Source organism: Protopterus annectens, chromosome 2.part0, assembly GCF_019279795.1.
Source record: "Protopterus annectens isolate FY-2018-M chromosome 2.part0, PAN1.0, whole genome shotgun sequence".
Taxonomy (NCBI): domain Eukaryota; kingdom Metazoa; phylum Chordata; order Ceratodontiformes; family Protopteridae; genus Protopterus; species Protopterus annectens.
This window is the reverse complement of record NC_056728.1, coordinates 1720511041-1720523869: the sequence shown is the minus strand read 5'-3', so window position 1 is coordinate 1720523869 and position 12829 is coordinate 1720511041. Positions and strand designations below refer to the sequence as shown.

At 34.5% G+C, this 12829-nt stretch overlaps 1 protein-coding gene across 1 annotated transcript in view; it reads left to right on the top strand.

The window, feature by feature from the left end:
- Positions 1–12829, top strand: part of ZBTB40 (zinc finger and BTB domain containing 40) — a 919023-nt gene that overhangs the window by 117337 nt on the left and 788857 nt on the right. The window contains exon 2 of the mRNA XM_044060434.1: positions 4766–5578. Coding sequence (XP_043916369.1) covers positions 4822–5578 — 757 coding nt within the window. The 5' untranslated portion in view covers positions 4766–4821. The remainder of the gene's footprint in view (positions 1–4765; positions 5579–12829) is intronic.

Here is a 12829-nt window from a genome sequence, read left to right as displayed (position 1 = left end):
TTAACCAATAAAATATATACTTTTATGAATGTCTATTGAATTCCAGGTATTGGAACCAGCACAGTAAAACAACACTTAGATCAGATGGTACATTTTGCCAATGGAAATATTATACTAGCTGGCAATTTTAACTGTATCTTACACCATAAAGATTCTACTTCCAAAGGTAGTAGACAAATTTCAGCATCTGCTAAATTACTTAAAGATTTTATAGATTCTTATTTATTGAAAGATATTAATAACTTTGCCTAACCTAGCTCTTTATTCTTTACATTCTTTTCACATAGACATAACACCTTCTCAGGAATTGATAGAATTTAATTTCCAATAACTTGGCAGACTCCCTAACTAGTGCTAAAGTTATTACTTGTCCCCTTTCTGATCACAACTCTATAACCTTTGAATTATTGATTAATCATGTTCATAGTATTCAAATTAATAGAATGCCAGCCTATATTACAAAATTAAAAGATTTTAAAGAATTTATTTTTACAGAAATACAAAAATTTATAGAACTAAATAACACAAATGATATTTCGGAAATATATATTTGGGATGCTTTAAAAGCATACTTATATGGGAAAACCATTAATTGGTATTATCAAAAAAGAAAACTTTGGGACAAAGAATTACTTGATATACAACTAAAACCTGATGATTTAAAGCTTAACTATAAAGAGGATGAGAACTTAAATGATAGGAAAGAAGAAATAAATTCTTTAAACATTAAATATCTGGAAATTTTACATCATAAAACCAAGATTAATATTGAAAAAATGAAATGAATAAATTTCTCTACGAACCCTAAATCTTTAAAATTGTTAGCTAACAAAACAGAGAGGCTAAATAAAATTAATCACACTAATGAGATATTCTCTCCAAAAAAGAAAAAGATAGTCTCAAATTTATATAATATTCTAACTGAATTTAGGGAATTCTTTCTAAGTATTAATCAGAAACGTAATATAATTGACACTAAAGAGGACATTATAGCTTTTATTAGTAAATATACTAAAAAAAGATTATCAGAAGAGCAAACAAATTTTATAGATAAACCCATCTCCTTCAATGACATTCAAATGCAAATTGTCAAATTAAAACAAAATAAAGCCCCTGGTAATGATGGTATAATACCTGAAATATATAAATTATTACTTAATAATGCTTTAAAATTACTTCACAAAGTCTTTAATATTTCCCAGATTAGCAACATAACCCCACCTTCTTGGAAGTATACTTTTATATCTCCTATACTAAAATCTAATAAAGATCCTACTAATTGCTCCTCTTATAGACCTATTTCCCTGCTTAATATTGATTATAAAATGATTATGTTCATCTATGCTGACAGACTGAAAAACTTTTTACCAATTTTAGTTGATAATGATCAAACAGGATTCATAATGAATATAAACTCATATGAGAATATAAAAAGAACATTAACACTGAATCTGTCAAACATTTAAAGAAAAGTTTAACACTGATTAGTTTGGATATAAATTGCGCTTTCAATTCTATTAATTGGGACTAATTTTTTCTTATGGAAGAACTACATTTTTCTAATAAATCTATTAATCTTATTTCACAATTATATAACGGCAGTCAAGCTTACATTAAAATTGGCTCAAGTTTTCTCAAAATATCCCAATAATTAAAGGTACCAAACAAGGATGTCCATTATCCCCTTTACTATTCACATTAATCATGGAGCCTTGGGCTAATTTAATCAGATGGGACAAAGATATTGTAGGTTATAAATTAAACCCTAAAGAGTCTTCTAAAATACAGATGTTTGCTGATGACATTTTTCTAACCCTTGGTGGCAAAAACTCCTCCATTCATACTCTCTTTAAAAATATGAATCTCTTTCAAAAAGTATCTGGCCTAGCTTTTAGCAATAATAAAACCCAAATTATTTTAATTGGAACAAATAAGTTTGATTTACATGATGATTTTAAAAGATACTTGCCACAGCCTGATCAAATTGTGTATTTAGGTATTATAATTTCTAATAATATTAAAAATATTATTCAACTAAACTGTAATAATAGTCTTCTGACAATAGAGAAACTAATAAAACAATGGAATAAAATATTGTTTTCTATGGATGAAAGACTTTCTATCATTAAAATGATTCTTCTTCCAAAAATACTATATATACTTCAATCTATTTCAGTACCTCCTCCAAATTTGATAATAAAGAAAATCAATTCAGTGTTTCAAAAATTCCTATGGTTCCCTACTAAACTTAGAGTTGCATTAAGATATCATATGAGAGGCTGGGATAATGGGGGCATAGCTATGCCAAATTTAGAATTTTATGCATTCTCATCAGTAATTAAAACTATATCCCTTCTTATAGACATAAAATATCAAGCTAAATGGAAAACTCTATTCTTATTATTAGCAATAGATACTATAAAAATAACATTCCTCAAAAACTGGATTTAGTAAATATCCCATTTATTTGGATTTTAAAAGATTATTTCTCAGTATCTTCTTCTCAGAATTTCAAAAGTAACTACTTAACACTTCTTTTAAATTTAAATAAAAATTATATTCTTAAATTTAGCTTGTATAAGGATTTGTTATTTCTCCTTTTTTCCATAGCATATTCACAAGGAATCCTTTTTTCTTCAGATTTACTAAAATGACCTTTTTTTTCAACAAAAACAATTACTTTTTTGGTATCAGATGTCAAATAATAATTTGAAATCAATAGATACACTTAAGGCTGATTTCCAATTTGACTCATGTTTCTGGTTAGACCTACAGGAAGGAAGGAAATAAATACTAAACAAAATCGACTTGATGCCGTCTTCAAATAAACAAGTAATGCCCAGTTTAATACAATATATGATATTGTCAATACAAAACATTTCCCCTACTAAAAACAAACATTCACATATATATAAAGCTATAAAAAGGATATATATATTTTACCTGATGGTTATTGATTAGGAGAAAGTAGTTCCATTGACTAACTTCCTACGAACAATGACAAAATAAATATAGTTAAATCAGCTAGTGTAACTACATCATCTTTTAAATGGAGAATATTTACATGGAAGTATTTATATAGATCATTCATCAATCCTCTTACTTTGAGTAAAATTAGCAAAAAAGATGTGATATGTCGGAGATGTAAAATGCAATTAAATGCCGATTGGTTCCACATGTTTTTTGAATGTATAGTATTAAAAAAATTTGGGGAAGAAGTTAATATTTTTCTACAAGCAATTTTTACAGACAACTTTACGTTATCCAGATCACTGGTTTTATTCAACACACCGGTTCCTGCTTGTATTAGTGTTTCCAACTATCCATTAATTTGGTCCATATTATCTGTTGCCAGAAAGACAATTACAAAGAATTGAAAATCTACTTCCTCTCCCTCAATACAAGAATTTAAAAATTTGCTTTCTGATGTTTGTCACTTGGAAATGCTTACCATTGAATCTAGATCCACTAACACTAAGACTATACCTAATTCCTAGAACAAAATATACAATCTATTAGAAAAATAGTTTAATAATCTTATAAATATCTAAAATCTTGTAAATACAACTGTACATTTATTTTACTCTTATGGTGAACGTTTATGTAAATAGTTGTTTAGTAACAGATGAATTTTGTGAATGTTTATTTTTATATATATTTAAAATTGTTCAATTTTTCTGAGGTTTATTGTCTGATCAATATTATTTCAATAAAATTGGTTTAACAAAGAAAGAAGTAATTAATTGTATTGGTTGGAGTAGTATACTTAATGAATCCCATTAAAAGCCCCTTATTGCACATAGAATTGAATATGTTTTCTTTTTTTGTCTGTATTAGGACAGTTATGGAAGTAAACAATATGATCCTGACTTTCTCTGTGCTGTACTTCTGTGTACATTATTTATTTATCTGTTATAACAGTGCATTTAGAAAAAAAAAACAAATGAAAAATAAACTGCAGTTTGCTAAAACAAAGTCAGTTTTGCCATGCTTTGATCAATTTGTAAGTTTGTGTTGAGCTTCTGATTTCTGTATATGGTAGCCCACTGGTACAGTAATTGAATTTAGATTAACCATTTACAAAATCTCCAGTTAAATTTGAAAAATATTTTTAAGTCATTTTCCCCTTGTGCCTGTAAACCATCAACCCCATCCTGTAGGTCTTGAACCCATTCATTCTTGAATGCAGTGGGTACTACTGGAGCAAGCAAGAGGTGAGCAAAGAGAGGGCCATCACCACTCATTTCAATAAAGACCCTAATATCCCCAGATAAGGGAACTACATGACTCTTTCCTTTTGCTTTCATACTTTTGGATGAAGGATATGGGGATATTTCTTATTATGTCTAACCCTACTGCTGGTGGCTGTTGTGAACACCCACATCACCATAGGGGCCTGCATCACCCTCCCTGTTTGAGTCAGTGTTCTGCCTACATGTTAATGAGAGCTATTTTCAAGGTTATATACCTGGTCTGTGGATGTTTTTGTTACTCTGCAAGCCTCTAGTGTCATGGTTGCAATCAGCTTAGTGTGCATCAGTCATTAAGATGAGGGAACTGATATCAGCCACAGATTTCAATATTTTCTTGCCTGAGCCATGTACTGAACTTGAATCCATCTACACCACACAACCAGACTGCATAAATATCAACATTTCTTACTATTTACAGGTGCTGTTTTATAAAAACCTGAGTTCAGAATTTCCATTGGATGAAGATTTATCTGTATTGTTCATGGGTTATTTTTTTATGCTTTTTTTAACAGAAAGGAGCGAGTCTTAATGAAAAATGTGACACATCTATTGGGTGAAAACTAGAATAATGGAGCTCCCAAACTACAGCAAGAAGCTTCTCCAGCAGCTGCATTTGCTGCAGAAGAAACAGCAGTTCAGTGACTGCACCATTCTCATTGGAGTCAGACAATTCAAAGCACACAAGTTGGTCCTGGCCTCTTCCAGCTCACTTTTTAAATCCCTGCTACAGAACACTGAAACCATCTCAATTGATTCGGCAGTGGTTGGTCCAGAAGAGTTCACTTTACTGTTGGAAATGATGTACTCAGGGAAACTGCCACCAGGCAAATACAATTTCAGTAGACTTATCTCTGCCGCAGACAGTTTGCATATGGTTGACATGTCTACAAGCTGCAAAGATATTCTGGCTAATCTGATGGGTCAACATGTGATGAAAAGTGATCAAGTTGTCCAGGTGAATGTACTTACTCATAATGGCATGAGCAAAGATCAGACTGCTGAATGTAGTTCTGCTGAAAACAGTGTTTCTCATATTCAACCTGTGCTGTCAGAATCATCTTTGACGACCCTGCCTTCCAAGCAATCCACCCTCCTTGCAGTAGCAGAGAATAGATCACCTTCTCTTAATTTGAACTCAGTTGATTTAAGTACAGCAGAAAAAGACTATGTAGTGACAGAAGAGGAACAGATCAGTAACGTAGCTGAAGGGGATGTTATTACTGCTACTACATTGAACTTTGGTTTTGCACCTAGAGAAAGAAAGGAGGAGGAGGAGGAAGATGAGGATACACCTGTCAGTAAACGAGGAAGGTTTACACTTGAAGGTACAGTGCTTTCTGAGTGTTTCATATGGTGGGATATTAACAATGTCTTTTCTCTGTGATATTCTTAAAGCAAAGGTGCTATGAAATATTTTACTGCTAATATTAGACATTATTTTGGGATAGGCTTGTACACTGGATGGAATGCTTGGGTCCATCATTCTTTAACCTTTTCACACAACATTTTTATCTCAGACTCCTTTCCTCAGGGATATGCATTCCCCCTCATACATCTTAAGTGTACCAAATTGTAAAGAACAGTTTCTCATTCTCTTAAACAATAATAAAAGAAAAATCCCATGCTCCATGTTATTTGTCCATTGAAAGGGTTTATCACATATTTCTTATAATATTTTAAGAAGCATCTGTGGTAAGTAATACTGAATCACATTAATTCATCAAAAGACCTTTTTCTGAGCATGTAGCAACAGTGTTTAACCATTTTGTGACCTTCCTAGTGATTAGCAAGAGTTCCATATTTTGCCCATTCATTCCACATTATGTAAAACAATGTTTCTCATTGTGGAGATGGAAGACTGACAGCTGTTTTCCTTTACCTAATTTGATGTGTCCCCCTGAGGAAGACTGTAATAGTTGAGCTCACCTAAAAAATCCTTCGTTTTCTACACGCACAGTTTTGAACCTCTCAAAAAGTTTGTTGCTTCATCTCCCCTTAGCCAATATGAGGTGTGCCCCAGAAGAGGATAAGAGATAAATGCACCTATAAGATATTTAGATTGTCAGTGTACTGCATTTTCATTTTATTGTTCACTGTTGTGGTGGTAATAACACTTGGAACTTAATGTACACAGTTCTGCATGCTTGTTCTGTAGTTAAAGAGGGATGAGGATGTTGAAAATCTATTTAGTTTTTTTTTGTCTGTTTTCACTAAAGCAACAATCTTGAAAAACGTAATATAGATTCAAATGGAGATGAGAAGACACAACCATTTGTGATCAGACTGCCATCCATCTCTCTGGGGATTGAAACTAAAAGTTGGAAATATACATTTAAAAGCACTATAATGTATGATAAATGGGATTAATAGCTTTCTAACATAATGGCTACACTGCCTGTATTATGAGGGAATGTGAATGGCCGTACAGATGTAGGCAAAAAGTAAAGAGTATTGAATTAAATTAAGTGTACAAGGTAAATGGAAGTGTTGCAGGAGACACGTTTAGATAGAAATGAGTGTGTGAACTAGACAAAAGGAAGGATTTTATGGTGGTCATTCAGAAGAATTTTAGGGACAAATAAAAAGGGCAGTAATAAACCTGATTGCTAGAGGGCCTCTGCTATTCACAGAAGAGGAAAAAAGGATAATGGTGGGTTTGTGGTAGCAAGTGATTATTGGCAGGGAAGAATATTATGCTGGCATGTATTTATATTCCATCTAAAATTGCTATTAGAGAATTTTGGGGGAAATAATTTGCTTTCACTGGGAAAAATTATTTGTGCTTGGGCATTAGAACCTGATTTGAAATAGTGAGGATGTATCAGGGAGATCTAGACGGGAAAATATAACAATCTAATAGTAGGAGCTCACAGAATTTACATATTACTCCCCAAGTTACAGGAACTGGGCTGGACTGGATATAATAAGGGCACACACATCCAGTAACTGTTTCAGGTCATGCACTAATAAAAACTAAGATAAAGATGGAATGGAATGTAGTAAAAATGAGACACTGAGAGTTAGTAGGGGAAAACAGAAATTTCTTAAGATGAGATAGCTAGTAAGTGGGATAAAATGAAAAGGATTTTATTATGCATTTGAAAAGGAAGGGACTGAAACATTAACAGTCCGTAGTGGTAGTGATAAGTGAAAAGATGTATTTAGAGGGAATGACAAAGGTTAAATTATTTCAGAAAAAGGGGAATCTCACAGAACAAGAAGAAGAAGAAGAGCAACTGCAATGTGCTAAACGGGAATAAGTGAGTATTTGGATAATATACATTTAAACACTTTTAGCACAATGACTTAAGCAACAGAAAGACTTAAGCAACAGAAGGTAGAAAGGATTTTTAGTAAACTTAAATAGCCTGTAACAAAAATAAAACCATAGATTTTATGGAGGTATTAAAGATATTTTAGAGATTTTTATGAAAATGTGTGTAAAGCAGCATAATGTGAAAATCAAGAAAAGGCAGAAATGGGAATATTTATGGAAAACTTAATATTGCCAAGGATAGAGGAATATGAGTTTGAAAAATTAATAACTAAAATAGTAAGAGATAAGTTAAAAATGTTAAGGCATAATCAATCAACAGGAAAATCTCTAGGAACAGATGGTATTCCTGTGAAGTACGTCTGGAAGTGGGGAGGAGATGATAAAGATATGGAAGGATTTATTAACAGTATTTTAAAAGGGGGAGAAAGAAGTACTAGCATCTTTGAAGAAAGCTGCAGCAGCTTTATTACCCAGCTTTATGTAGACTAATTTCAATTTTAAACCAAGATTATAAAATGTTTGATTGCTGTTAAACAGCTGTTTTTTTTTTTTGATAACTCCAGAGCACAAAAACTTTTGGCACAACAACTTAGGCAACAGAAAGTAAAAGGGTTATTACCAAACTTAGGCAGCCTGTAACAAGAAAAATAACAAAAGATACCATAGAGGTATTAGAGATATTTTGGAAATTTTATAAAAAAATATATAAAGCAGAGAAGTGGGGAAATCAAGAAAATGCACAAATGGAAATATTTCTGGAGGATTTAAATATGTCAAGGTTAGAGGTAGATGAGGCTCAATAATTAGCAGTTAAGATAGAAGGAGATGAGGTAAAAATGGTGATGTATAGCCAATCTACAAGAAAGCCTTCACGAATGGATGGAATTCCACTAGAAGTTTAGAAGCTATGAGAGAAGAAAGGGATAAAGATCTAGAAGGTTTTTCATATATTTAACAGTATTTTAAAAGGAGAGGAAGCACCAACATCCTGGGAAAAAAGCTGTGGTGACTGAAATACTGAGGCTATAAAGACCCATCATATCCAGCTTCATATTAGCAAATTTCAATTTTAAACCATGATTATAAAGTGTTTCTGTCTATAATGGCTAAAATAATAGTAAAGGTATTACCAATATTAATAGATATGGATCACTGTGGTTTGTGGAGGGAAGGCAAACATTTGACAAGATTAATAGAACAATAAATATCCAGAAGGAAGTAGAATGTAAGAGAATACCACTGTTGGTGGTAGGTCTTGATGCAGAGAAACCATTTGACAGAGTAAGCTGGGATTTTACGAGTAGGGCAATGGAAGCATTTGCATTTCTTGATATAATAATAATAAGGTTAAATATGTCCTCCCTGTGGTCGCATGGGTTTCCTCTGGGTACTCCAGTTTCCTCCCACATCCCAGAGACATGCAGTAGGGGGATTGGACACTCTAAATTGGCCCTAGGTGTGAGTGTGTGCATGCGTGTGTGCCTTCTGTGGAAGGTTGGGCACCGGGATGGCAACTCGACACCGTAAAAACTCCACTGCCAATCATGAGAGGACAGATGATCCGCTGTGGCGACCCCTAACCGGGAAAAGCTGAAAGAAGAAGAAGGAGGATGTATGAAGGATTGGAGGCAAAAATCAAAGTGAGGGGGTTCCTTTCTGATAAATTGTGTTTGAACAGAGGGAATAAGCATGGGTATTCTTTTTTCCCTTGTTATTTGCATTGCATTTAGAATCACTGGCAACAAATATAAGGGACTCAGAAATTCAAGGATATAATTGGTATGATACTCAAGAAAAGTTGGCTTTATTTGCAGATGATGATATTTTGTGCCTGACAGTGTTGTGACAGCTAAGGATGTGGGAAGAGACTAAACAAAAGATAATACAAAAACTGAGAAACATTAAGATCTTGCCTATGGATATGGATAGCAAGATACAAACAGTAAAAATGTTTTTAGTCTCTCTAGTTTTATACATAGGACAGGCATATTTATATCACCCAGAGGAGAAGTTATGCATAGTAATTAATAAAGAGTTGGAGGATTTTATCTGGGAGGGGAAGAGGGCAGGAGTAAAGTGAGATAAGTTGATCCTTCCAATAGAACAAGGAGGTTTAGGACTATACACAGTTAAGCATCGTATAATAACACAAGCAGAAAGCTACAATTCAAAATACAAAGGGATGATGATGAATCAGGGGGCATTTCAAGAAATAAGGAAAGAGTGGGATTTTGGGTGTAGATCTTTAAAGAGAACAACAGTCATGCAAAATATTATATTCATAAAGCAGCAGAAATTATAATAAGAATTAAGCCAACATGAGAATGGAGAAGGAAGAGTCTGTTGATAGGGGTGACTGAAATTAGGGGTACAAAATAGTGGGCAAGAGGGGGGTAGCATTTATTGGAGGGTGCTTTCAAAGAAACCAAGGTATTGGAAACATATAATTAGAGAGGGGAAAGGTAATAGAATGGGAAAGAGGCCAAAAAGCCATTTGGACTGCAGGCTAGAAATTGCCTTACTGTCAGGGATTGATATCAGAGTATAGGCAAAGAGAAAGGGAGAGGGAAATCCTTAATGAAAGACCTGCACTGGTTGAATATTTAGTTGAATCTAGAACAGAAGCTGCTGTTAAAAAGGGGGCTGATTAGAAGGGCATATGAAATATACCACATTATAAGAATCAATCAGAGGAGGTCACGAAAGATTGAAATTAGAGATTAGATTGGAAATTCACAAGGAAACAATGGGGAGGACATATGCAAATATATGAAAAAATGCAACAAAATCTAGAGAATTTAGGATTTTTGCCTGGAAGTGTATGCATAGGTACTTTTATACCACATGCAACTCTGAATATTTTTTTTTCGGGTAGATTGCAAATGCTGGAGATGTAATGGGGAAGAAAAAAGTACCTAGGAGCATATGTTCTTGGAGTGTAATGAATTGGTAGACTCAGAGTACTCTGTCAGGAATACTGGGCAAGCAAATGGCTATAACTAAGAAAAAAGTGTTTTTGAGCTGGGATACAGGATTTTTGAATTACTGAGGCATAATAAGGCCTTGTTAAGTTTAATTTTGGTGATTGCCAAAAAACAGTTAATAGAAAATGGAAATCAGGGTCTAAACCAGCCATAGTTAAAGTAGTGAATATTGTAACAGAGATAAAAGAACAGTCTGTGGAATCTTCAGAAATGGATAGGAGTAAATTGCAAAGAAAAGAAATGGAAATCGTGATAACAATACATGTAGAAAAATGTTTTGGAGGAGGAATGAGGATTAAGGTACATGGGAAGGCCAGAACTGATCAATTTATGTAATGTGGGATTGATTATATTGTAAAGAATAATGTAGAATGTTTGTAAATGTAAACTTGTTAGTATGGTTTGATTACTTCTATATAAATGTAAGTTTGCCTATGTCACAAATGATAATTCAATAAAGTTATTTATTTATTTTTTTTAAGAAACGAGACTATAGGTTCATATGTGTTTACTAGGCTAACAGCCACAAGGGCCTTTTTAAGCCTAGCCATGCATCCCAAATCTCTGACAAGTTATGGTACCATTGATAAGTGTAAGCAGGGTCCTGGGAGATGAAACATTTACAAGTTGCCTTTTCTATTGGAGATATAGGTGCAGTGCCAGGGATAAAGTTCCTGTTCCACATCCAGTTGTCCAAGTTACACTTGAATTGGTTTAGGGAAGAACTCTGCTTCACATTAATGGGGAGCCTGTTCCAAAGGCTGGGTAGTCTCTGGGATACATACCTGTCTCTCCAGCAGGTCCTGTTTATATAACAGGCAAGTTTAAGTCTTTAGAATGGGTAATTCTGGTGCTGTTTGCTTTGCTCATATGCAGAAGGTCCAGCAGAGTGGGGTCTGACAATGCCCTGTATGCCAGGCATAGATCTCTCAACAGCCTGTAGGAGATAGAATACATGAATAGGACCTTGAGGCGGTCTGCATAGGACATTTTACTTGCACCCTGCACTCTTTTAGTGAGGAACCACTGTGGACGTTCCATTTGTTAGATATGCCTGGTTAGGTCCATACCAAAGGGGGCATTCTACTCAATGATAGGTCTGATGAATGCTGAATACAGTGGAACAATGACTTCCTTGGATCATTATGCCATATCTTTGTTTTTAAGTTGCACAACATAGAATGATTTCCTCACTACTGTAGTCACGTGATGGTCAAAGGTTAGATTACTGTCTATATGTGTCTACAAGTGTCTGACTACTGGGTCACCTCTTAGGGGTGTGCTGTCAATATGGTAGTTACCAGGGGTGGATGACGTCCCAAAGGATACTGTTGTGCATCTCTTGGCATTTAGGTTTAGTCTGTGGCTCTGACTCCAGTTGTTTGTCTGTGTCAGCCCGTCCTGGAAAACATTTGTGTCAGTGTGGGATTTAATGACAGCTCCTAATTTGCAATCATCTGCAAATTTAGTCAGCCACAGACCATTGACATTGGCCTTGACTTCAGAGAAGTAAATGCCAAAAAGGAGTGGTCCAAGGACTGATCCCTGAGGGACTCCACTTGTGACTGGCCTCTTTGTAGAGGTGGACTCCCCAATTTTAACTTCCTGGGTCCTGTCTGTGAGCCATTTGGCTGTCCACCAGGTGATGTACAGGTTTGTGCCTAACCTCTTGAGTTTGTCAACAATGCCTGAGTGGGTATTGTGTCATATGCCTTGGCCAGGTCAAGGTAGGCAGTGTGAACCATTTTGCCCTCATCCATTGCTTTGGTGACCTTCTCAAATAAGTCCACCAGCTTGAGTAGGCATGACCTGCCTTTGACAAAACCAAACTGGGTTGTGTCCAATGTCTGGAGGTTTACTATATCATTATCGATCACTTCTATGATAATTTTCCATGACTTTGCATATAAGACTAGTGAGACTTAAGGGTCTGTAGTTTCCAGGGTCTGTAGATGGCCCATGTTTTTGCAGAGGAATGACTGTTGCTGTTCTCCATTTATGAGGCACAAAGCCTGTTTGGAGGCTACAGTTGAATAGCAATCCCAAAGGGCCTGATCGGTCATGTTTTATGCTATTTAGAAGACATCCTTGGATACATGTGTTTGTCTATGCTAACTAAGAAAATGATAAATTTGTTGCCAAAATCGATAGATATGGATCAGTGTGGTTTTGTGGAGAGGAGACAAACATTTGACAACATTAATAAAACAGATATGACCCAGAGGGAAACAAAATGTAAGAAAATGCTGCTATTGTTGGTGTTTTTGATGCACAAAATGCATTCAGTAGGGTCAGGTTGGCTATTATGAATAGGG